We start from the raw sequence: 23229 nt of genomic DNA, 5'->3' as shown, positions 1-23229 counted from the left end.
TTGGCACCCCCCCCCCCCCCCAGGCTCTCTGAGCCTACAGAGCTAGCCCTGTCTCCAGGCAGGGCCAAAAGGCCCGGAACCTAGCTGGGGAGGGAGGTAAAGGCATGGGGTGCTCATCTGTCCTGGGGCTGCAGAGCCCTGCCCCTTTTCTGGGCGGCAGTAGGAATACAGAAGCTAAGCTCACCAAAATCCTATTGGTTAATGTTTCTAGCAAATTTCCCAGAAACATTTTTAAGTAGACTATCGAACTACCCTTTCTCAATTAAAAATTCATTAAACTGCTAAAACCCCTCCCATGCACTTTCCTTGCAAATCAGATATTTGTATAAACAAACAAAAATAGGAAGGAAAAAAAAGGAAAGGATATTTTCAAATGGAACTTACTTTTTAAGTGATGAAGACATGCACTTGGGGGCGGGTAGGTGGGAGTTCTCATTTGTGTTTTGAAATCCCAAATTAATGAGCATGATAAACTGTTATTGCTGGCACTGGCTTTACCCCAAGTGGCCAAGTGGCACTGTCTATGACTCTCTACTCTGAGTCCTTGGTGGGACCCCCAACCCTCCCCCAACCCCCACCCTTTCCCTTTCCATTGACTTGGAACAGCCCTTGTCGATGTGCCAATCACAGTGGGAAGGGGGGTAAAGGGGGAGGTCACAGTGCATGGGGTTCAAGGTCACAGTGGGCGGAGCAAGGGGGATCACAGTGCAAGTAAGTCAGGTCGTTCCCTCTGCTCAAGTCCAGCTGTCTGCCACGGCAGTGCGACCCGTGGCAGACGACCCAGGAGGTGGTGACGGCGGCAGCAGCGGCATCCTTTCTTGCCTGCATTTATCTGCGCTGTTTGAAGCCTTGTGACCCATCAGGACCCAAAGGCTGTCTGATCACATTATTGGGCTGCCGGCTGTCTTCGGGCTGAGAGATCCTGGTTGGCCTGAAGGGAAGATCAGAGGAAGGACTGAAGCAAAATATAAAAGATGCCCCCAATCATAAAAATCAATCATGCTTGCGGCTAGGGCAGAAATCACAGTGGTTATCAGCTAACTCTGGTTCCATGAGCCTGCTCTTTGGCAAGCAGACTGGGGGCATCTCCTAGTTGGGAGGTCCGGGTGGGTGGGGTTGGTGGTCCATGCTCGGCAGCCACAGCATTCTTCCCCATTTGGAGGCAGGGGGTTGCTCAGGAGCCCGTGCTGTCCAGAGGCAGTGGCCACAGATAGCACACCCTCCACAGAACCATGTGGCATAGACGTTCCAGTGTTGGCCAGGTAAAGACCCCTAGTCACTAGCTCAGCGTGAGCCGGCTTTCTGCCTTGTGTCTATCCCTAATCATATGGTTAGCAGCTCACCAATATTACTAGAGAAGATGAAGGAAACGGGAAGGTGAGGACCAAGAGGAGAAACCAGACAACATGTCCCTTCAAAGTAAGGACAGGGCCCAGGTACGGTGGTGCATGCCTATATCCTGAGTGACTTAGGAAGCTGAGGTAGGAGGACTATAAGACTTCGAGAGCATTTTCAGCAACTTAGTGAGACCCTGTCTCAAAACTGGAAGAAGAAAAAAAAAAAAAAAAACAGGCCGGGATGGGGCTCAGTGGTAAAGTGTCTCTAGGTTCAATTCCCAGTACCAAAAAAAAGTACAAAGATTAGTCCTTCAAATCCCAATATACCAAGTCATCAAAGAGGTCCTTTCAAGTCAGACCATTTGAACAAATACTGCTTTACTAGGAAGGACAAACTTAGGAAAAAAACAGCTGAGAGCAAAAAAGAATTTAAAAATTCACATAGTGGGTTCCCCACAGCCATGCAGGGCTCAGCACCCTCTGGCAACCTGCTCATTCACACGCATGCATGATGACTTGGGGAGGCAGGGATTTACCAAGATCAGGTGACAGGTTTAGTGGCTCTCCAGTGGCACACTTTGACTCTAAGTCTGTGCCTGCAGTCTGCGCAGCACTGCCCTTGTGCCTGCAGACTGCAGGGGCAGCATGCCAGCAACCGCCGACCACACCCGCCCAGCCTCCAGAGCCAGCCGGGCCACTGCAGTGCAGACTGAGTGGGCCCGCGGACCTCTCACTGCTCTGCGCACAGTCAGTCCTGCTGCTGCCGCCCCTGGGGTGCACAGCCACACGCACCTGTCGAGGATGGGTTTCTCCTGTTCTTCCTCAGGGCTGGCGCTACCCAGGATCCGCTTCCGGGCTTCGGCGTACTCAGCCTCCCGCTGTGCTAGGGACTTGACAGGAAGGGCTGGCCTGCTGGTGGAGTTGGGGCTGCTGACCACACCGTTGCTGGTGGGCCTCTTGAGGATGCGGATCTGTGGAGGGGGTCCCGTGGGAAGGCTATCGTCTTGAATCACAATGGGCACTTTGGGAGGAGATTTGGATTTCCTGCTGACAAAGAGCAAACACAGCTTCACAAATCCTACCTTTGACCAAAAGGCCCTCCACGCCCATGCCCACCTTGGCACCTTCCTCCCTCTCCCCACTAACTCTATTCACCAGTCTCTGGCTTCTGACCAGACAGTCAAATTCCCCTCAAGAAGGGTCTCAAGAAAGCCACCTTGTCACCAGCTCTGCAGTACCCAGGAACTGCTGCTCAGCCCTAACCCCTGGCCAGGGGCCAGAATGCTTCCTCAACCTGGGACTTCCATGTCTACCACGGGTATAGCGAACACCATTTGACCCCTGGGGCAAAACATTCCATGTTCAGAATCCAATGACACCAGTTAAAGTCCCAGCCTCCCTGTGCAGGGCAGTGTCAGAGGCTGGCGGCCAGCCTGGGTCTCCACCACACGGGCTGCAACCATACACTGCCGGAGCCCACACCACACTGCCTCAGCCTTCTGCTGAGAGCCACCTGTCTCCCAGAGACCAATACACCAGACGACTGAGTCGTCCCAAGGAGCTGAGCAGAGAAACTTCCTTCACCAGGGCTCTGGCCTGCTGGACAGCGGCGGGGCTGGGAAGGAGGACGAACCTAGACAGGGCTTGGCAGTGCTCAAAAGAGAAGCACTGCTCCAAGCTGGGGATGCACATCAAGGCCTCGTGTCCACAGGGAGAGGTGAAACTGGCACACAGGGGAAACAGCACAGGGAGGGAAGGAGCAAAAGCCACAGGGAGGAGAAAGGAACCAAGGCAGGAAGACCACCCACCAGCCACCAGAACCCTCCCAAAGCTGTCAACCAGCTTCAGAACCAAACAGGCCCACAGGGGCCTTTTCCAGACGGAGGGCTAGGGACCAAAGGAACTCTGCAGCAGGAACAATGGGGACAGGGGCCTGTGATGAGGGGAGTGCACCTGCTGAGACAGACAAGGAGCCAGAGTCCCCTGGGGAACACTGTGCAGCCTACTGGGCAAATCCAAAGTCTTACCCTCCTTCCGGCTACCTGTCCCTGGGAAAAACCAACAGGCTACCTAAGCCCAAAGTCAACTGTCATCTGCTCTGGAAACCCATTTCCTTTGCTCTGGGGTAGGGAACAAAGCTATCCTTAAAGGTCTCTCAACTTCCTAGACACTTTCCTTGCAGGATGCCCTCAACTGCCAAATCACCACAGCCCAAGGGAAATCAACTGTCCAAACTCCTCATATCACAGAGGAAGAAACTGATGTCCAGAAGGGACGACTTACCCCAAACCTTGGAGCAACTGGGCACAGCCAGGCCTAAAACTTAAATGTTGCAACTTATCACCTTAACTGTCCACCAGATGACCTCACGCGAGGGGACTAATGAGGTCAGAGGCAGGCACAACACCCAGCCTCACTCCCAAAGCCTTGAGTCACCATGCCCTGGTCTCCAACTGGGAGGGAAGGGTTTGCTGCCCGGGAGCCTGGCCTGCTACACCTAACAGCCAGCCGGAGAACAGCGCCGACTGCTCAGCTCTCCTCGGCAGAGAGCACAGTCCTCAGACCAGACAGCAGCCTTACCTCTCCTTTTGTGTGATCTTCAGTTTTTTTTCCAATCGTCTGTCTATTTCCTAGAGGAAAAAAATGTATATAAAAAGTGGAAAAAATCTCTCTCGAATAAAAACTTATGTCTTTATTTTCAGAGCTAAGGGCAGTGTCTTCTCTCTAGCCAGGGACACATGACTGTGTCCTTTGAGATCACGGGCGGGTGTACACTAGACTCAGAGGTTGGGCTCCTGTCTGCCTCTGTGGGTCCATCTCCTTTTAGTCCATGGCCACAGCAATGATTCCAGACACTGTCCAGATGGGCTCTCTGCACAGGCTCCAGACTTCTGCCCTATCCCTCAGAGAGTCACTCGAATCAACTTTCTAAATGTGTGTGATCATGTCACTTCCCCACTCAAAACCCTTCAACTGCTTGTGGGACCACATCTAAGCTCGGGAGCAGCCTCACCCACACCTCCTGTCTCCTGTTCCCACTCTGCACCACGGCAGTCCCGAGCTGCTACAACCCCAGAACCCCGGTGCTGCTCCACCTGGCTGCCAAGCTCTCCACCCTGGCAAGCTTCCCCTTATCCTGCAAAACCCAAATGTCTCCTCTCCTTTATGAAGTGTCCTCTGATCCCACCAGCACAATTAGTCACCAGCTCCTGGGGGTAAACGGTTCCTGTCACTTTCCTTCATGGCCACATATATCAACCATTTTATGATCTATTTTTACTGGTATGGACTATGAACTTTCGCTGTGACAGCAGCACCAAGTCAAAGGCCGAGAGTAAAACAGACACCTAGCATTTATAGAACTGAAGTTCGTAAGTCTCCCAGTGCATGCAGGAGAAGGGACAACAGGATTCCTCTTGGAACTAGAGCCTGGCAGCTCCCAATTAACACAACACCACCACTTTAGAAAAAAGCAGAGAGAAGACAGGCTGAGAAGGAACAGAAGACGGTCTACCGTCCAAAACATCTGGTCCTGAACTCCCATCGTGCTGGGCCTAACTTCCGGTCATGAACAGGACACAGGTAGGTACCCTTGGCAAACTGAGGCAACAGGCCCCAGCACAGGAACTGTGAAGCCTCCGTGTATGGGGGTCGGGGGGACACTACGCACAGGGCAAAGGCCAAACTTCCCAGCTCTTGGCTGTCCCACTGCTTTTCTTTATGTCCTACTCACTGGGGGCAAAATCATGGAGCAACCGGAAGAACTTGTAAGCAAAATCATGGATTTCTCTGGATAGCCAATCTCTGAGCAGCAACTCTCAGCCAGGGGTGGTTCCACCCACCAGGAGATAAGTGGCAAAGTCAAGATGTTTGACAGTCACTACCAGGGGAAACTGCTATTGGGTAGAGGCCAGGGAAGCTGCTAAGCCTCATACCATACACAGGACAACCCCTGCGAGGAATTAACTAGCCCCCAGAGTCAACAGTGCTAAGGCTGGGAAAGCCTGACTGGCAAGATACATGGGATTTTCAAAGAAGTCCACCACCTACAAAACATTCAGCAGTGTGGCTGAAGGTCCTGAGATTTGCTGGAATCCACTTCATGGCCAGTTTCCACGAGGGCTCTAAGTCCTACAAATCCCTGCATTCTACAGTTCACAGGTACAGTGCAAGCTGTTAGCTCTAGTCAAACCTCCTAAATTTTCACTGATTCATTTGAGCCACCAACTGTGGGAAAAATTATTCTTTCTAGTAAATTAAATGGTTTATCATTGGTTTGGTCATAACACCTTTCCATCTTCTTATGTGTACCTCTTATACACAACATGAAGTCAGATGGAATCATACGAAGCTAGATTTGAATCCAGCCTCACTGACACTCATCCTGACTGGTGCTGAGCTAGGTTTAAGACTTATCTGGGCAGGCACAACACACGAGAATCCAAGGGCATCGCGAGTTTGTGGATGGCTGGGGAGGCACCACAGTGAAGCTTCTTACTCCAGCTTGGAGGCATGGTTCACCAAGTAAGAGAACAGAATGACCTGGAAGCTTCTGTGAACTGACAGACACAGAGAATCTGTGCCCACTGTATAGCTTGTGTCAGAATTGTAATAATTCTATTATTACCAGCATTATATCAGACATAGTAGCACATGCTTAATTAATCCCAGCTACTTGGGAAGCTGAGGCAAGAGAATTTCAAGTTTGAGGCCAGACTGGGCAACTTAGTGAGACACTGTTTCAAAATTTAAAAAGGGCAGGGGGCAGGGATGTAGCTTGGTGGCAGAGCACTTGCCTGGCATGTGCATGCTGGTTCAATCGCCAGTATGGAGTGCGGGGTGAAGGGACCAGTGTTATTCCCTGAGTAAATATTATGTCACATGTTAGTCTATTACCTCCTAAGGGCTCTTCAAGGATTTCCACAAATAACTTCTTGTTTTATTAAAGTTCCACATTGAATCACATCTTTGCTATCTGAAAACAAGACCACCTAATTCAAGTTTCTCCACCATAAACACAAAGTTTAAGATCTGTGGGATTTAGATGCCTTCAAACAGGGTTGAAACCAACTACCTGCAAAGGCCAGGCAAGTAGCCAAACTATGTGCAGGGGCACACCTGGTGAGTGGACTGGCTACAGGTCACCACCAAGTCCTAGCTGACAGGGCTAGATCTGCTTTTTCAGGAGACTTCAAGATTTTTAGGAAAAGTTCTGAATTTTTAAATTTTATAATACTCACTTCATCACTGTGAGGGTCAAAAAGCCCATGGAGGCAAACGGGTCTAATATTTAGCTAAATCTGAGAGGTCCCTTTTCTTTAGGACTCTAGGGAAGACAATCTGCCCAGCACGTGAACCTGAGTGGAAAAAAGACCTTCAAAAGTACATTATGGGTCATGCCTATGTAAATGTGCTTTTGTCCCCAAACCAGAGCATGACCAGTCTACTTGACATACAGTACCACTGGTTTTAAAAAAATGCCTGATATCAAGGAAAGCTATTGGTAAATGTCATTAGATAGTGATCCTGTCACTGCCCCCAATTCCACACCACTCTCTATATTGCAATCACTAAAACTCCTCCCAACCCCATAACACCGGGCAGGATGGCTTTGGCAGAGCTGGAGAGGGTTTCTTCTATCAGATTACAGAATGGGATAGACATCCAAGCAGCTTTGGTGAAAAGCGGATCCTGGCCATGGCCAGATGGCCGGTCAGACACCAGGGTGCTGAGAGTTGTCCAAGCAAGATGGGAGTGTGTTGCCAGCAGCTGGAGAGGGCGCTGCGTTTCACCCTGGAGTCTGTCCAGTAATCATGAGGCTGTCTACTCTCCGCTTAGACAAGGCCCTACAGTCAGTCTGCTCTCAGACTCTGCTCTGAAAAGCTGAATCAAGTTAAAACTTTCCCACAGGGTAAAGGGTACACTATAAGAACAGGCATCTCCTGCAGAGATTCAACATCCCAATGCAATTAAACAGGCCTCACGCAGATGTGGGCCTGAAATCAGGAATGGAATTATCAAGGGGTGCTCTCCCTCCCTCTTTACAAGGATGCACAGATCCCTGCCCTTGGTCAAGGCACCTGTTTTAGAGCCCAAGCTCCATGGCTAGTGCAAGAAACACATAAGCCCTGTGACCATTCCTAGTGGACACCAGGCCAGTGTGAGGGCATAAGCATACTGCAGGAGTGTGGCTGAGGTTTGATGTGTCATGGCTTCTCCTCCAGGAAAGGCTCTTTGGCTTTGCCAAGTAGCACTGAACAGGCCCTGGATTACAGTCTGTGCTGATAAGTGGGGTGGCTTCCTTTCTGGGTCCCAATCCTAAGCAAAAGGTTTGTTGCTGCCAAACTTGGGCATGGCTTGCCCTGTGGGGTTACAACACTAAAAAAACTCAGTACACGTGTCTTGTTCTCAGAGAACAAGCAAAGCCAGAGGTAAGAGTGGAGATGGGAAATCATAAAGAACCACAGGAGGAAGGCAGGTGGTTTTTGACTGGCTGGTCCTTGTGGGGAGATAAAGGAGAGGTCACAACCATGAGGTGACTGAAATCAGATGTCAACACCTTCCACCGAGCTGAACTCACCTAAGCAGGAAGTGCAGTTTCACTGGCTGCCAATGAAGGCAGGCTTGCAGTGAATGTGCCCATGTGAGCCTCAGGCAGAAAGCTGGGGGCGGGCAGTGTTTTGCTAAGAGTGCACTGGGGACAAGGTCATTCCAAAAGAAGAGGGCGGGAAAGAGTGGCCTAGGACAGCCTAACTTGTTACACAGTCACAACCTGTGAATGGAACAAAGAGGACAGAGATGTGCTGCAAGGCCAGGCAGATTACAGCAGCAGGTTCACGCCTGTAACATTAAGGGGATAAGAAAGGAGAAGAGAAGGGGACAAGAGGAGTAGGAAAGGCAGAGGGAGGTACACAGGCCACTCTGGGCCTGGGCACAAAGTGCACCAACTTAGCAACTCAGAGAGGAATGTTTAGGAAAGACTAGATTCTCTAGGGGTGATGAAGCCCTGGAGGACTGACTCCAAGTAGCCAAACTCACAGAGACAAAGTGAACAAGCCAGATCTTCATCCGTTACTCTGTGAAGGTGGGAGCCAGTGTCCTGCCTTTATTGGTGCCTGACCTGCTGATTCTACTCTCGAGTCCCCCTTCCCTGTCCCCCCCCCCCCCACTACCAGGTGCCACAGAACTGAGGCAAAGGAACAAATTGCCCTGCTCCATCACATCCCCTCTCTGCTAACAGGGGTTCTCTGGTCACCAGCTCAGAAGTAAAGCAATCTGGACTTCAGCGGAGATCTAGAGAACCCTTGGCTCCCAGCTCTGCCTCAGGAACATGCACCTCCGAACTGGCAACAAAGTGATTAAGGAACTTCCCCAGATAATGTCTCTCACATTCAAGGAAAGACAACTGCTCTTAAAACTTCCTGTGAATAAGTATATCCCATGGGGTCAAATGGTCTTGCCTGGCATCCTTAAGTCTCCAAGTGGACAGGGAATGGAGGTTGGGGGATGAAGAGACAGATAAAGGGATTTCTCTTGGAATCAGACCCAAAATTTTAGAAAAACTCAAAAAGGAGATAAGACACTAAAAAGGAGAAGGCAGGATTACCATCACCACATTCTGGCCCTGAACTCTCACCATGGCAGAACTCACACTGGGCCTCAGCTCTTCAGACCCAGGAGGGACATTAGCATTAGGACCCCGAGTAGGAGGTGGCCAGTATTGGGCTCTTCTGACAGCGAAGACCCCTTGATAAGGTGCTTATGTTTCTCATATCACAAATCTGGATGTGATTCTGGCTTTTCCTGTGAGGGCCCCAATTCCTCTTAGGAATAAAGCAAAGAAATTTATAAGGTAGAAGCAATCTACAGCAGCAAAACCTGGCCTAAATCAGAGTAAAAGGTCTCTGAGGCTGGGAATGTGACTCAGAGGTAGAGCATTTGACTCTCATGCATGAGACCCTGGGTTGGATCCCCAGCAACCTGCCCCAACCGCCACAGTCTCTGTACACTTAAAGTGCAATCCAAAGAGATTTCTCCAAACAACTGCCAAGTCGATTTGTTTAGTTTTGCTTCAGCTCCTGTCTTATCTTCTCTCTCAGTTGTATTGAGAACTGAATCTATTACTGAGCTACATCCCTAAACCTTTTTATTTTGAGACAGGATCTTGCTAAGTTGCTCAGGCTGGCCTTAATGAACTCCCTGATCTCCTGCCTCAGCCTCCAAGTGCACTTCCTGTTTCTCTATGTTAGTGCCATAATAGTCCTGCCCCTGTAGGGCTGGCCATATCCAATGCTCCTGCTTATTCTACCACTCCTGGCAGTCCCAGAGAGGGAAAAACCCCAAATCCTATCACCCCAGGAGGATTTCACAGTGGTGCTTTAGGATCACTGTCAGGTTAAAAAACAAAACTGAATTTGCTGGGTGCAGTGGTGCATGCCTGTAACCCCAGCAGCTCATGAGGCTGAGGCAGGAGGGTTGCAGGTTTAGAGGCCAAGCTTGGCAATCTTGTGAGATCCTGTCTCAAAATAAAAAGGACTGAGGATGTAGTCCAATGGTAGAGTGCCCCTGGGTTCAATTCCCACTACTGCAAAATAAATAAAGGGGGTGGGGGGAAGCATCTGAAGTAACCAGAGGCACCATCATGAGGGCTTTGGCAGGGTGGCTGTATAGAACAAATCATTCAAGTAATTCTTACTTGCCAGGGAAAAACAACCCTTTGCTTCCCTTTCCAAGTACATTCAGCATTCAGGGTGTCTCTGCACTGACCAATAGGAAATCCCTTGGGCCGTGCTTTGCACTAGCTCTAGCCTGTCACCTAGGGTGGGAGGCCACCACTGTCATGTGGCTAGAGAGTCCTTCTCACACAGCCAGACCAAACCAAGATGTGCTCGCTGTAAGAGCCAAATCTAAGAGCATACTCTCCAGGCCTGGCACAAAGGAGTGTAAAATTCCTCATTCATGTGTTGAATATTGATTACGTGCTGAAATGAGGCCATTTTGATACATCAGGCTCAATAAAAAATATAAAAAATGTCACCTGTTTCTTTGCACTTTTAAAAGGTGGCACCTAGGGGCTGGGGAGATAGCTCAGTCAGTAGAGTGCTTGCCTTGTAAACACAAGGCCCTGAGTTCGATCCCCAGCACCAAAAAATAAAAAATAAATAAAAAATAAAAGGTGGCACCTAGAACATATCACACGTGACTCTCGTTGTGCCCTCTGCTGGACAACACTGACTTGGAGTCTAACCTCAGGATAAGACGTGTCCAGCACACAGGGGCATGCTGCTTGCTGATGTGAACCCACCCTGGGGGGCCTGTCTGTCAGACTGGCTAACGGCAACGGACTCTAACTTAGTGCTAAGGTTTGGCTCAGGCCCTTCTCTGGGTTACATTCACAAGGACCACCCTGCTGCCAAATTCAGGGATGAATTCCAAATCCTCATTTCCCTCAACCTCTCGGCAGCACCAGACAAAGCTCAAGGATTCATCCAGAAAGAACCTCCCAGACACTGCTCTTGGTGTCCTGTCTATCTCAATAGCTTCTCTCCACACTCTGAGGTTGGCCCTCCTTGGGTCATAGGTTCCTCTTCCTTGCCTGAGCCCTAGGGGTTTGGACGTCTCTTATTCTACATCCATGCTGTCTTCTTAAGTGGCCACATCTAGGTCCACAGCTCTATGAACAATAATTCTTAACCGAGACTCAATGCTCCCACTTAGATTTCAAAAGATATCCAACTTACAGTCTCAGCCATTCCCGTCTTCCAGGGAATCCCGAAGGCTTGTGAGTACTCTGAGGTCTCTTTCACAGGCCATGTCCACAAAACTTGCTGGTCCTACTTTCAGAACACTCTCAACTTTCTCAATATTCCTGCTGCCGCCACCCTGCTGCAAACTGCCAATGATCAGTGTCTTCAATGGACAGTTGCAGCGGCTTCCTACTCAATCTCCGCAGGCAGGCAGGCAGGCACACCACGTGCGCACACACACGCGCACACACACACATACACCAGAGAGGGAGACAGACAGACACACGTTTCTCTCTGTGGGAGAAACTTCATAAATTTCCATCTTGAGACAAGACTAGCTTTCTTCAAAGAGCGTCCATGGGGGAGTGAAACCGCGTGGCCTTTTACTTCACTTAGCAGGGGCCCAAGTACACAATGCATTCAGGGTCTAACAGCTAAATAGGCAAAAAGGAACAAAACAGGCAACACGTTAGGGGAAGCAGGGGTCGCAGGGAAGCAACCGTATTCAAAAAAGAGCTAAGGCTGGACTGGGTGCCATGTGCAGCTCTGGGTTTGATCCCCAGGACAAAGAACACACACACACACACACACACACAAAAACCACTAAGGCTGCCTTAGGTATTTCTTGGTGGTGGTGGTGGGGGGGCGACAGGAGCCACATTCTCCAAGCACCTGTGATAGGCATAAGGCACAAATGTCCTTCTGTCATCACCTGGAATCCTTGTCACGATCCCTGGGCTGAACTTCAGTCTTGCTGAATACTCAGAATTTAGGTGGCTTGAGGTTACAGTAAGTGACAGCCTGGAACCCTAATCTTCAAGAGGGAGCACAAAAAGTTTGAGAGTGGCAGGAAGGCGGCAGTAGGACACAATGAGGTGGAATAAAGGCTGGCAGGTAGCACCACCCACCTGCTTCTGCACCCACTCCAGTCTGGTGCAAGGCCAGGTGTCCTGAGGAAGGACTGTAGCAGCAGAATCAAATCCACAATCTAGACCTTCAAACTTGGCAGAACTCAAAAGCAAATACTTCTTCAGCAGAAACCAGAGCCAGCAATTTAGATGTGCCCCAGGCCAGAAGGCCTCAGAAAATTTGCAAATTCCCATCTTGAGACAATGTCTAGCTTTGGTAGCCAAATGTGGTGGCACTTGCCTGTAATCATAGCGGCCAGGGGGGCTGAGGCAGGAGGATCACAAGTTCAAAGCCAGTATCAGCAACTTAAGTGAGGCCCTAAGAACTCAGCAAGACCCTGTGTCTAAATAAAATATTAAAAAAGGGTTGGGGATATGGCTCAGTAGTAGAGCGCTTGCCAAGCATGTGTGAGGCACTGGGTTTGATTCTCAGCACCACTACAAATAAATGAATAAAATACAGGTTCATCAACATCTAAAAAAAGTATATTAAAAACAAAACAAAACAAAAGGGCTGGGGATGTGGCTCAATGGTTAAGAGTCCCTGGGTTCAATTCTTGGTACAAAAAAAAAAAAAAAAGTCTTGCTTTGAGTGCTCCTTCAAAGAGTCTGTGTGGGACAGCAAACCCATGTGGCCCTTTGCTATAAAGCAACAGGACAGACAGGGGAAATGGTGAGGAGCCCTGCCCTGCAAATAAAATAACAGGTAAAGTCTAATGGGGCTCCTACTTTCTCCTTTTTTTAAAAAAATTGCTTTTCCCTTTCAGTTCTCATACAACACATTCAACATACAATACTACGAAAAGGCACACCAGCCCTCAGAGGCAGCAAGAAAGAGACCTCTCCGTCTTGGGAACTCTGGACTCCAAACTGGACAGAGGCTTCGCTGAGCGCGAGTCGGGGAGAATGCCTGGCCCTCAGAGCACTGGCACGTCCTCTCCCACACCTGCGTGCAACTGCACTCTGCTCAGTGCTGCAGAACTCTCCAGTGAGGCAGATTCTACGAATTCAGTATCACAAACGAGGAGGAGGAAGCCGAGAGAAGCGTATGTAGAAAGTGCTCACCCCCAAATTAGACCTGGCATTTAAATACCAGTCTTCTGACTTCTATGCCACCAATGGAGAAAAAGGGGGATGTTTACTGACAGAAGGGGCTTATCTGTCCTTGTTACCACCTCCAGCAGACATGTCGCGGCTCTTCTCCCAAGGAAAATATCAGGTACTCTGATTCTGGAGGATGGAACAAAGTCACTGACGCCCCTACCCCCGATTTTATGGCAATAGCCAAGGATGCACTTATCAACGTCCAGGTAGATTTCATGGTATTCAGCAGAGGCCTGAGTACACAATGCATTCTGAGCCTAATGGCTTAATGGGCAGAAAGGAACACAAGAGGAACACGTTAGGTGACGCGGGGAGGAGAGGACAGCAACCGCAACCCAGATGAAGGCATCCAATTCAATAATTAAAAATATTATTTATATATTATCTTTTTCCACTTGGTTAAATGTTAAAAAAAGCTATCTCCCAATATGATCAAGATTTCAACCAGGAGTCACTTTTGGTATTTTAATCAACTACAGCATTATCCATTTGGCTCTTCTGTACCAAGTTCAAGTTTCTGAGAATTGAAACTGATTAGCTCATCCAGGGTACAGAAGCAGGTCAATCCCAAGTGAGAACAAATAAAATACTTCAAAGGGACTAGCAAGGAAGCATCTAAAGTACCTAGTTAATTATCTGGTGGCAATCAAATGTAAACAAAGCACTGCAAGCCAGTCCCTGAGAGTGTGGGCTCAGGACACAAGTGGGGCTGGGACTGACCTCATGATTTCCTTTCCAGGACCAGGGATATGGCACCTAACTCCACCAGGTCACTGATGATGGATGTAAATAGGCACTGTGCCCACACTGCACACCTCTCAGAAGCAGGAGCAGTGGCTTGCAGGCTTATGGGTAGTGTCTGTTCACCAGTGAGATGCACAAGTAGGTAGCAGAAACAAAACTGACAGCTGGAGCGTCACAAATGCTTTATAAACCATGGAGACTGGAGCATGAAGGCTGGGAACTTGGTTCTCAAGGTCAATGAAGAGTGGTGACAGGAACCAGGCACAGTGGTGCATGCTGCAATCCCAGCAGCTTGAGAAGCTAAGGCTGGAGGATCACCAGTTCAAAGCCAGTCTCAGCAATTTAACAAGGCCCTAAGCAACTCAGTGAGACCCTGTCTCAAAATAAAATATAAAAACGGTTAGGGATGTGGTTCAGTGGTTAAGCACCCCTGGGTTCAATATGTGGTACCAACGGGGGTGGGGTGGGGGTGACAGCCCTGATCTCCCCAGACTCTAGCCCTAACTGTCCTGCACAATCGTATCAGAGTCCCTGAAGAATGCCATTTTAACCTGTATTTATTATTCCATTTGGAAAGGAACGAACGCTATTTCCTGTGTTCCTCTGGGGGGAGAGAACGACTACTGTGAGGGACCCTTCCTCCCCTGCTTCCACACCAAGGACTGAATCCAGAGCTTCCGATTTCCTAGGTGTAAGTGCTCTACCACTAAGCTGCATTCCCAGATCTCTCCATTATTTGAGAAAGGGCGTCATAAGTTGCTGAGGCTGCCTTGAACTTGCAATTCTCCTGCCTCAGACTCCTGAGTAGTTGGGATTACAGGTGTGTACCACCATACCAAGCTTGTGAGGGTTTTGTCTCAGCAACAGAGAAAAGATTTATCTACATACAGACTACTGTTGAGATTTATTCCTAATGTCTTTGCTTGGTTTTAACCTTAAACTTCCCAGCAAAAGCCTCACAGAGCAAGGTGTTAAAGAGAAAGATGCGTGGTAGAGGCTAATAGGCCTAACACACTCAGTGTCTGTTTTTGGTACTAGTGATTGACCCCAAGGGTGCCTTAACACTGAGTTACAACTCTACCCCTTTTTATTTTGAGACAGGGTCTGGCTAACTTGCTGAGGTTGGCTTCAGACTTGTGATCCTCCTGCCTCAGCTTCCTGAGTGGCAGGGTTTACAGGTGTGCACTGCTGTGCCCAGTTTGGCAAAGAAATCTCTACCAGCACTAAGGAAAAAAAAAAAAAAAAAAAAAATCAGGTTGGGGATATAGCTCAGTGGTAGAACACTTGCATAGTACATGGACCTTGGCTCTACCTCCGGCACTCTAAAATATATACATATATATATATATATATCTCCGTATACATACATAATTTCAATCTGTACTTTGGTTCAGTTTAGCTATACATTTAAGTAGCTAAACTCAACCTTCTCCTAGGAAACCAACAAATCAGTTGTCCTGACAGAAGAAAAGTTTCTATCCCCGTGGGGGAGGTGTGCCAGGAGTGCACACCACACCTTGTGGAGACTGGGGAAGTGACACTCCCTGTGGGCTGGTCACCACAGCACAGTGGTGGGAACTAGAAAGTGAGGGCTGCTCCAAGAATGTCTGGGCTGTCAGACAACAGTGACCTTCTCCTGCAGGATTCTGCCAACAGCTTTAGAAAGGTACACTAAATTCTCCTGCATAGTAAGAGGAAAAGCAAGAAGGCCTGTGACTGCCTGAATTTCCAGCCCACAGTCCATGGCAACCATGGCAGCTCTCTCCTATACCCAGAGCATGCGGGAACAGAACACCCAGCCCGATGCAGCCTCAAAGAAAAGGACTGAGAAGTTACTACTGAAAAGCTCATTATCCTCCCTTGTTTGAAGCCTCAGTGAAAGATCTTTTTCCAAAGTCCAGAGACAGAATGCTTTGCATGATCATGCATAAACTGGCCAAATGTTGTGTAGAAAGTCCCTTCTGAGAACATCCCTAGAACTCAATTTTTCAAAAAAGACCAGAATAGCTGAGAGGGAGTCATTTTGTGCTTGGTATACCTGGGTTTGTGCTTTCTGACCCCCATAACTACTTCCTTGACTGTAAAGACAGAAGGAAATTCGTAGCGACTACCCCAAACAAATCTTTTTTTTTTTTGGCCTGATACCCACTGCCAACTGTACACACATCATGACAGCAGCCACAGGAAGCATGCAGACCCCAAAGAGAGGTGGCAGCTGCACTTGGGGGGCATGGTCTCTTCTCTAAAGAGAGGTAAATAAAAGTTATCTCCTAAATTAAAATTTAGTTATGTCACACCATTGCTAAAATGAAGAGGGGAGGGGCGTAGGCATTCAAAACTCTCCACCGCTTTCAGGATGAAGTCCAAGCTTCCAGAACCAAGTACAAGGAAGCCCTTACCAATCTGGACCCTGAATGCCTCTCTGGCCTCATCTCTTTCCACTCAGTCCTGCCAACCCTCTCCCTCCCCCCTCAGCCAGAGGGAAATGCTTTTGTAGCTCCTAGTGCCCGCACCTCTTCCTTCAGTTTCTTCTATGCATGCCTTGGCCCTACACCTACCACCTACCCCTCCCAGGCTGAACACAGCTTAATTTGGCTGGTCTTTCCACCATTTTTTTTTTTTTTTTTTTGAGATGGGGCTTTCACTATTGCCAGGCTGGCCTTGAACTTGTGATCCTCCTACCTCAGCCTCCCTACTAGCTGGGATTAGAGGTGTACACCACCTTACCCTCCTCCTGGGTCTTTCAAATCTCATGCAGGCATCATCTCTTCTATAGGACTATCTGATTCCAGTCATGTATCCACTCGAGCCTCATACACAGGAGGGTTGCTGTCTTACCTGTCTGACTCCTCCACTGGACAAGGTCTCTGTGCCTGGTACACAATTGGTATTTGATGTTTACTAACACCTTCCTATGGCTGATGTGCCACTCAGTATCACTGAAGGGACAATGTTTAGAAAACTGGCTCATGTGGACAGAAAGTAAACAATTTTTTTTGTTGTTGTTGGTACTGGGGATTGAACCCGGGGCACTCAATGACTGAGCCACATCCCTAGCCCTTATTTTATTTAGAAACAAGGTCTCACTGAGTCACTTAGGGCCATGCTAAACTGCTGAGGCTGGCTTTGAACTCCCAATCCTCCCACCTTGGCCTCCCCAGTCACTGCGATTACAGGCGTGAACCACTGTGCCTGGCCATAAATTTGAGTTCTTAATGCAGACAACCAGTTATCCATTAACTTACTTAAGATGTATTTTCTTCCCATTAGCTACCTAACTTAATCTCAAGAAAAAGAATACAAGGAAACTTTTGGGATACAGGAATACCAGAGGCTGGCAATGCTTCATTATAACCACTGATCCAATTTAATTTACATATCATCTACCTTCCCTTAGCTGGGTTAGCTCATTACCCACAAGATGGACCAGGTTAAACAACTGGTTAAGAAAACAAAACAAAACAAAAAAACACCTAGCTTTATACCATCAGAAAGTGAACTCACTGCTAATCTGATTTTTTTTTTTTTTAAAGCACAAAGATAGACAGCTTTCCCATTACAAAATGCTCTATTTGTCCCTTGCAATTTGTTTAAGGTGAGGGCACAATATGAAGTTTGAATAAAGAGCCAGGGTACAGCTCAGTGCTAGAGTGCATGCTTACCATGAACAAGACCCTGGGGCTGATTCCCAGTCCCCCAGATAAAGCCTGACTCAACATTAACTCAGCTTTACATTTTCATTTCTCCCAAAGGCAGTGTGTGATGTATATGTGTGTGTGTGCACATTTTTTTTTTTTGTTTTTGTTTTATTGTACTGGGGATGAAACCCAGGGGTGCTCTACACTGAGCTACAGCCCCAGTCTTTTTTTTTTTTTTTTTTTTTTTTTTTGAGACAGGGTCTCACCAAGTTGTCCAGGCTGGCCTGGAACTTGTGCTCCTCCTGCCTCAGGCTCTTGAGTAGCTGGGATTGCAGGTGTGTGCCACCAAGCCATGCTAAAGGCAGCATATTGCTAAAGAAGCATTTCCTTGGTGAAATATAAGTTACATTCCTTGAACTGTCTTTTGATTGTAAATGTAGCCCCTTGGGAGGCAATGGAACAATAGTAGATAAGTGTTCACAGCACTAACTAAAAAAGCAGCAGCTGGGCACAGTAGTGCATGTCTGTAATCCCAGTGGTTAAGGAGACTGAGGCCCTAAGCAATTTAGTGAGACCATGTGTCTAAATTAAAATAAAAAGGGCTGGGACGTGGCTCCCTGGTACAGCACCCCTGGGTTCAATCCCTGCCCCCGCCCCTAAAAAACAGTCTATTTGAAGAATATTTGAGGTGTTTCTCAAAGTCATTCTTTCCGTGAGTGACACAACAGCACTCAAAAATTGCATATCCTGACATCAGATGTATGCACTGACACAGGAGGAGGAAATGTTACTATGATCAAACTTTTTTTGTACTGTTGAAGGGCAGGAATCACCAAGAACTAGAAGTGCCTCTGGATTATGAGGAGTCTGAACTCTTACTTTCAGATCAATCAGACCTCATCCGCTAGTCCCTCCACCTCCACTCAGGTTTGATGTGGTGTGGCGCTGGGGGCGGGCAGGGGCATTCGATGCTCATTAATAATAGTGAGAGAGAAGGTGACCTGAAGTTGGCACTCATGTAAGCAACTGCCTATATCTGAAAGGCACGGGCAGTCCACGAGTAGACAGTGATGTGCACATGCTGCTTCATCCCCTCCATGATTCCCCTCCTTCAAAGTGCACATTTATGGGCTGAGGAGACAGCTCAGCTGGTAGAGTGCTCGCCTCGCAAGCACAAGGCCCTGAGTTCGATCCCCAGTACCGCAAACAACAACAACAACAACAACAAAGTGCACATTTATAAAACCCTTTGTGATGCTTGAAAAGTGAATCAAATTCAAGAAAGTTTTCAAATAGCTGGGTGCAGTGGTGCACCTCTCTAATGCCAGCAACTCAGGAGCCTGAGTCAGGAAGACCACAAGTTCAAAGTCAGCCTGAGAAACTCAGCAAGACCCTGTTTCAAATAAAAAATAAAAAGAGGTGGGGGATGTAGAGCGCCCTGCCCTGGGAGCCATTCCCAGGATTAACAACAACAACAACAAAACAAAAAAACAAAACAAAACAAAACAAAAAAAAAAAAAAAAAAAAGAAGGAAGGAAGGAAGAAAAGAAAAGCCTTTAAATAAATGCCCAAAGCAAACATTAAAAACGAAAGATAAGTAAGGGCTGGAGTGCAGGTCAGGGTAGAGTGTGTGCTTCACATGCAAGTGGCCCTGGTTCAATCCCCAGCACCAAAAATAAATAAATAAATAATTAAAAGCTAATGCCCAACCCCAAGTCCTCCAGATCTCCAGGTAGAGAAGGAATGAAATGCTAGCCAAAGAAGCCAGCTTTGTAGGGCATGATGGTGCACACCTGTAATCCCAGCTACTGGGAAGGTTGAGGTGGGAGGATTACTAAATTGAAGGCCAGTCTGGGCAACTTAGTGTGACTCTGTCTCAAGACAAAATAAAAAAGGACTGGGGGGGTTGGGGATATAGCTCAATTGGTAGAGTGCTTGCATCACAAGCACAAGACCCTGGGTTCAAATCCCCAGCACCACAAAAAAAAAAAAAAAAAAGGACTGGGGATGTAGCTCAGTGGTAGAACTGTTGCTCAGCATGTTCAATTTGTTGCACCACCAAAAAACACAAAAACCAGACAGAGAGAAAGAGAGAGAGACAGACAGACAGACAGACAGACAAGACACCCCCCCCCCACACACACACAAAAGGGCTGGACCCACAGTTCAGTGATAGAGTACTTGCCCAGCATGCTCAAGATCCTAGAATCAACTCCCAAAGAGCAAAGGAGACCAACTTTGAAATTCATTTTGGGTCCAAATCCCAGCTCTCCCACTTACTATGTGTGTGATCTGGAGCAAAAGAGGTTACTCCCTAAATCTCAGTTTCCTTGTCTATAAAAAGATGACAATGGCTCAACAGGTTGTTCCAAATTCTATTCAATATTAGATACATGAGGAAGCTGGGCACAGTGTGTGTACCTGCAGTCCCAGCTACGAGGAAAGATGAGGCAGGAGGATTACTTGAGCCCAGGAGTTCTGGACCAACCTGGGCAACCCAGCAAGACTCACATTATTCATTCTCATTCTCATATTCATATTCTCTCTCTCTCTCTCACTCACACACACACACACTACAGATAGAAAGATAGTACCTAGCACGCTAAAGATAGTGGGAAGAATAGTGGACAAGCAGCAAAACAGAAGTTACATCTTTTTTTGGGGGGAGGGCAGTACTGGGATTGAACTCAGGAGCACTCCACCACTGAGCCACACCCTCAGCCCTATTTTGTATTTCATTTAGAAACAGGGTCCCACTGAGTTGCTCAGTGCCTTGCTTTTGCTGAGGCTGGCTTTGAACCCCATCCTTCGCAGCTACTGGGATTACAGGTATGCACCACCATCCCGGGTTACATTTTACATCTCTTGGTTTATTCAGCTGTAAAATGAGCCCCTGCCCTAGTTGATCTCTAAGAAATTTACACAATCTCAAAAAACTTAAAATAACCCTCAATTTCTGTTAAATCCTACATTCACTTTTGTTCCTTTAATTTCCTCCTCAGTTCATTAAGGTGAGAAACTCATGTTCTTATAAAACGGGTGAGGAAAGCTGGGCTTGGTAGCACAGGAGTATAATCACAGGAATTAGGAAGGCTGAGGCAGGAAGATCCAAGTTCCAGGCCAACCTCAGCAATTTAGTGAGACCCCATATCAAAATTTTTAAAAGTTGAGGGTGTAGCTCAGGGGTAGAGCACCCTGGGGTTAAATCCCCAGTACCTACCCTCCTCCAGCCCAAACACAAGATGAGGAAAACCAAAGAAAGACCCAGGTGCACTAGAGACTTATCTTTTGAGGCACTAATTATGGCCCAAGCTTTTCTACAGGGGGCGGCAGGAGGGGTGTCAGAGTGATTCACTCCTGTTAGTGGTAGGCAATAAACGCCTTTACTGGAAATTTTGCATTCTCTGGCACAAAGTCATTGTTAAGCACACAGCCTAGCACACAGCAGACACTCAAAAATGTTGGCTGAATGAATAAATACCCAACTGACACCTGTTACTCCCTGTAAAGGCTTTAATTTACTTTCTTGACTCAAGCCAAACTCCGAAAAAGCTGGTAGACCCGTAAGAACTCCACTAAATGTCTTCTGAACGAGGTACTCCTTCAAATACTCTATTATGCTAAGTGGAAAAACATAACCGTGGAAGAAATGCTGAGCCAGCGGAAAAAACTTCGAAGCCCAGTTTCAACATTCCTATGGAGATACACACCCACTGCTGCGAGGGTCAATTTCCCGACCTCTTCCTGGGCACCCTCCACGGTGCTTGGGGAAGAAAGACCCAGCTCCTGTCCTACCCTGGGACACCCGACTCCCCACACATAAGCCCTTCGGTGGAAGTCGCTCGAGTCAGCACTGCACAGACACAGACACGGGGGCACCAGACAGGCCTCTCCCCGGCTTCGCCAGGGTCGCCAGAGAAAGCAACAAACTGCAAACACCACATTAGCTCAACGGGCAGTTCCTGCAGGGGATAAACTATTTCCCTACAGCTCTGGAGGCAAACGAGAACTCCCAAGTCGAGCGGAACGGTCCGCGCCCCGCGTCCCGGGATGCAGCTGTTTCTGGCACCGCACCCCTTCCCGGGGCGAGGGGCGGCCGGCGGGGCTCTGGGCAGCTCCGCTCGGGTCCCCGGAGACCGCCCGCCGCCGGCTCTCAGAGTAAGACTGAAAGAGGAAAAAGCCCAGGCTCGCCCGCCGCGGCGGATGGCGCAAAGCGGTGGGGGATTTTAGCAGAGCGGAGGGGCCCCAGGAGGCCTGGGCGTCCCCCTGCCCTCGGCGGCCTCCTCCCGCTTCCTCCCGGGCCGGGCACGCCGCCCTGGTCCGCGCAAGCACCCCCGGAGTCCCTCCTCCTCCGAGCACATGAACTTTAAAATGGTGCCTCGGGCGGGGGGGCCCGACGGGAAAGGAAGGGTTCCAGGGGCCGGGGCGAGCGAGCGGGCGCAGGGGCCGCGGACAGAGGCCCCGGGCGGCTGGTGGGGCGCCCCCGGTGACGCGACACGGGGGCGCGGAGGAGGCGCACCGGGCAAAGGTGGAGGGAGAAATGGAACGCTGCCCCTTTAAGAGGCCTTTACGGCGCTCAAGGACCGGGGGCCTCTCCTCCAGCCCTGGCCCGGTGTCTGGGGCCCTTCTTTGGGGAGAACCATCCCCGGACCCGTTCCCCGGAGGCTTCCCTCACGCCAGGTCCCGCCCGGCCCTGCCCCGGGGCGGCGGCTCCTCCTTACCCCGCTGTCTGCCGCCTCCTCCCAGCTCTCAGCGACCTCCTCATCTTCCATCTTACTCGCCGCTTTCCCTCCTCCCCCAACCCCTCCCCGCGCCTGCGCCCTGAAACGCGCCTCCGTCGCGGGCGCGGGCACGCAAGGCTTTACTCAATGGACCCCGCCCCCGGCTGAGCCCGGAAGAGGCTCCAGGCTAGGGCCCAAGCTAACTGAGGCTGCCATCTTGGAAGAGGGCGCGGAAACCGCGTAGCGGCCATCTTTCCTAAGGGAACGCGTTATTTCTCGCACAGATGGGAATTCCCGTGAAGTCATCGTCTGGAGTACGGGAAGTGTGTGCTTTAGAACCAAGATAGGCAATTATTGAAAACTTTTCTTTTTAAGTGAGTCTCAGTTTCCCATAAGCTGTAGATTATGTTTTCCCCCAGAATTCTGAAAACATTCTTACATCTCAAAAAAGGATGAAAAATAACTGTTGATACATGAAACATTTCATTTCTGATAGGGTAAAAATTTCCGATTACTGTATTTCCTTTTCTTAAGCAGTATTCCAATCATCCAACTAATTAAAAAAAAATTTTTTTTAGTTGTCAATGGATCTTTATTTTGTTTTTTTATGTATATGTGGTGCTGAGAATCAAACCCAGAACCTCACACATGGTAGGCAAGTGCTCTTACCACTGAGCTACAACCCCAGCCCCCAACTACTTTATATCCTCTGTCGTGTGATAGAAATATTACTGTTAGTTGATAGTATTGCACCTAAGTGAAGCAACCAGTGGGACTCTCAGCTACTAAAGTTGTCCTGCGTATTTAATGACGGATTAATACATTAGCGTTACCTTTAAAAATCAGCTTTCTTCCTAGTCTTCTTGTATTATGTTTCTTCAGGATACAAGTAGAGACCTTTTGATAAGTTCGACCTCAGATAGTTCCAATTTGAACATTCTTGTGCAAATTATGAAACTATGCCTCAGTTTCCCCAAATGTAAAACATAGTAATATTAACTACTGCAAAGGTAGATTGTAAAGATTAAACG

General features: G+C 48.6%; 1 protein-coding gene across 4 annotated transcripts; it reads right to left on the bottom strand.

Annotated features, from left to right (window-relative positions):
* Positions 1 to 364: 364 nt before the first annotated feature.
* SZRD1 (SUZ RNA binding domain containing 1) lies at positions 365 to 22309 on the bottom strand. 4 transcript variants are annotated; one of them, XM_079117447.1, is made up of 4 exons: positions 22199 to 22302; positions 3918 to 3967; positions 2130 to 2384; positions 365 to 931 (listed from the first exon to the last, which is right to left on the bottom strand). In XM_079117447.1, the coding sequence occupies exons 1-4, from the start codon at positions 22247 to 22249 to the stop codon at positions 829 to 831; spliced, it is 459 nt and encodes a 152-aa protein (XP_078973573.1). In that variant the 5' UTR covers positions 22250 to 22302; the 3' UTR covers positions 365 to 828. The 4 variants fall into 4 exon arrangements, with proteins under 4 accessions (XP_078973573.1, XP_078973574.1, XP_078973576.1 ...); XM_079117448.1 differs by having other exon boundaries at positions 2130 to 2381; positions 22199 to 22285; XM_079117450.1 differs by lacking the exon at positions 3918 to 3967 and having other exon boundaries at positions 2130 to 2381; positions 22199 to 22309.
* Positions 22310 to 23229: the final 920 nt, after the last annotated feature.

The sequence above is a fragment of the Sciurus vulgaris genome (assembly GCF_902686455.1).
Source record: "Sciurus vulgaris genome assembly, chromosome: 1".
Lineage (NCBI taxonomy): Eukaryota > Metazoa > Chordata > Mammalia > Rodentia > Sciuridae > Sciurus > Sciurus vulgaris.
The sequence above is the reverse complement of the archived record's forward strand: the minus strand, read 5'-3'. Positions and strand labels throughout refer to the sequence as shown.

Excerpts from the sequence above, each read along its gene's own strand:
- SZRD1 (XM_079117447.1), bottom strand. The coding sequence starts at position 22,249 with ATGGAAGATGAGGAGGTCGCTGAGAGCTGGGAGGAGGCGGCAGACAGC. Across the intron at positions 3,968-22,198 it reads AGGAGGCGGCAGACAGCGGG|GAAATAGACAGACGATTGGA; the intron begins GTAAGGAGGAGC and ends TTTTTCCTCTAG. Across the intron at positions 932-2,129 it reads GAGAAACCCATCCTCGACAG|GCCAACCAGGATCTCTCAGC; the intron begins GTGCGTGTGGCT and ends TCTTCCCTTCAG.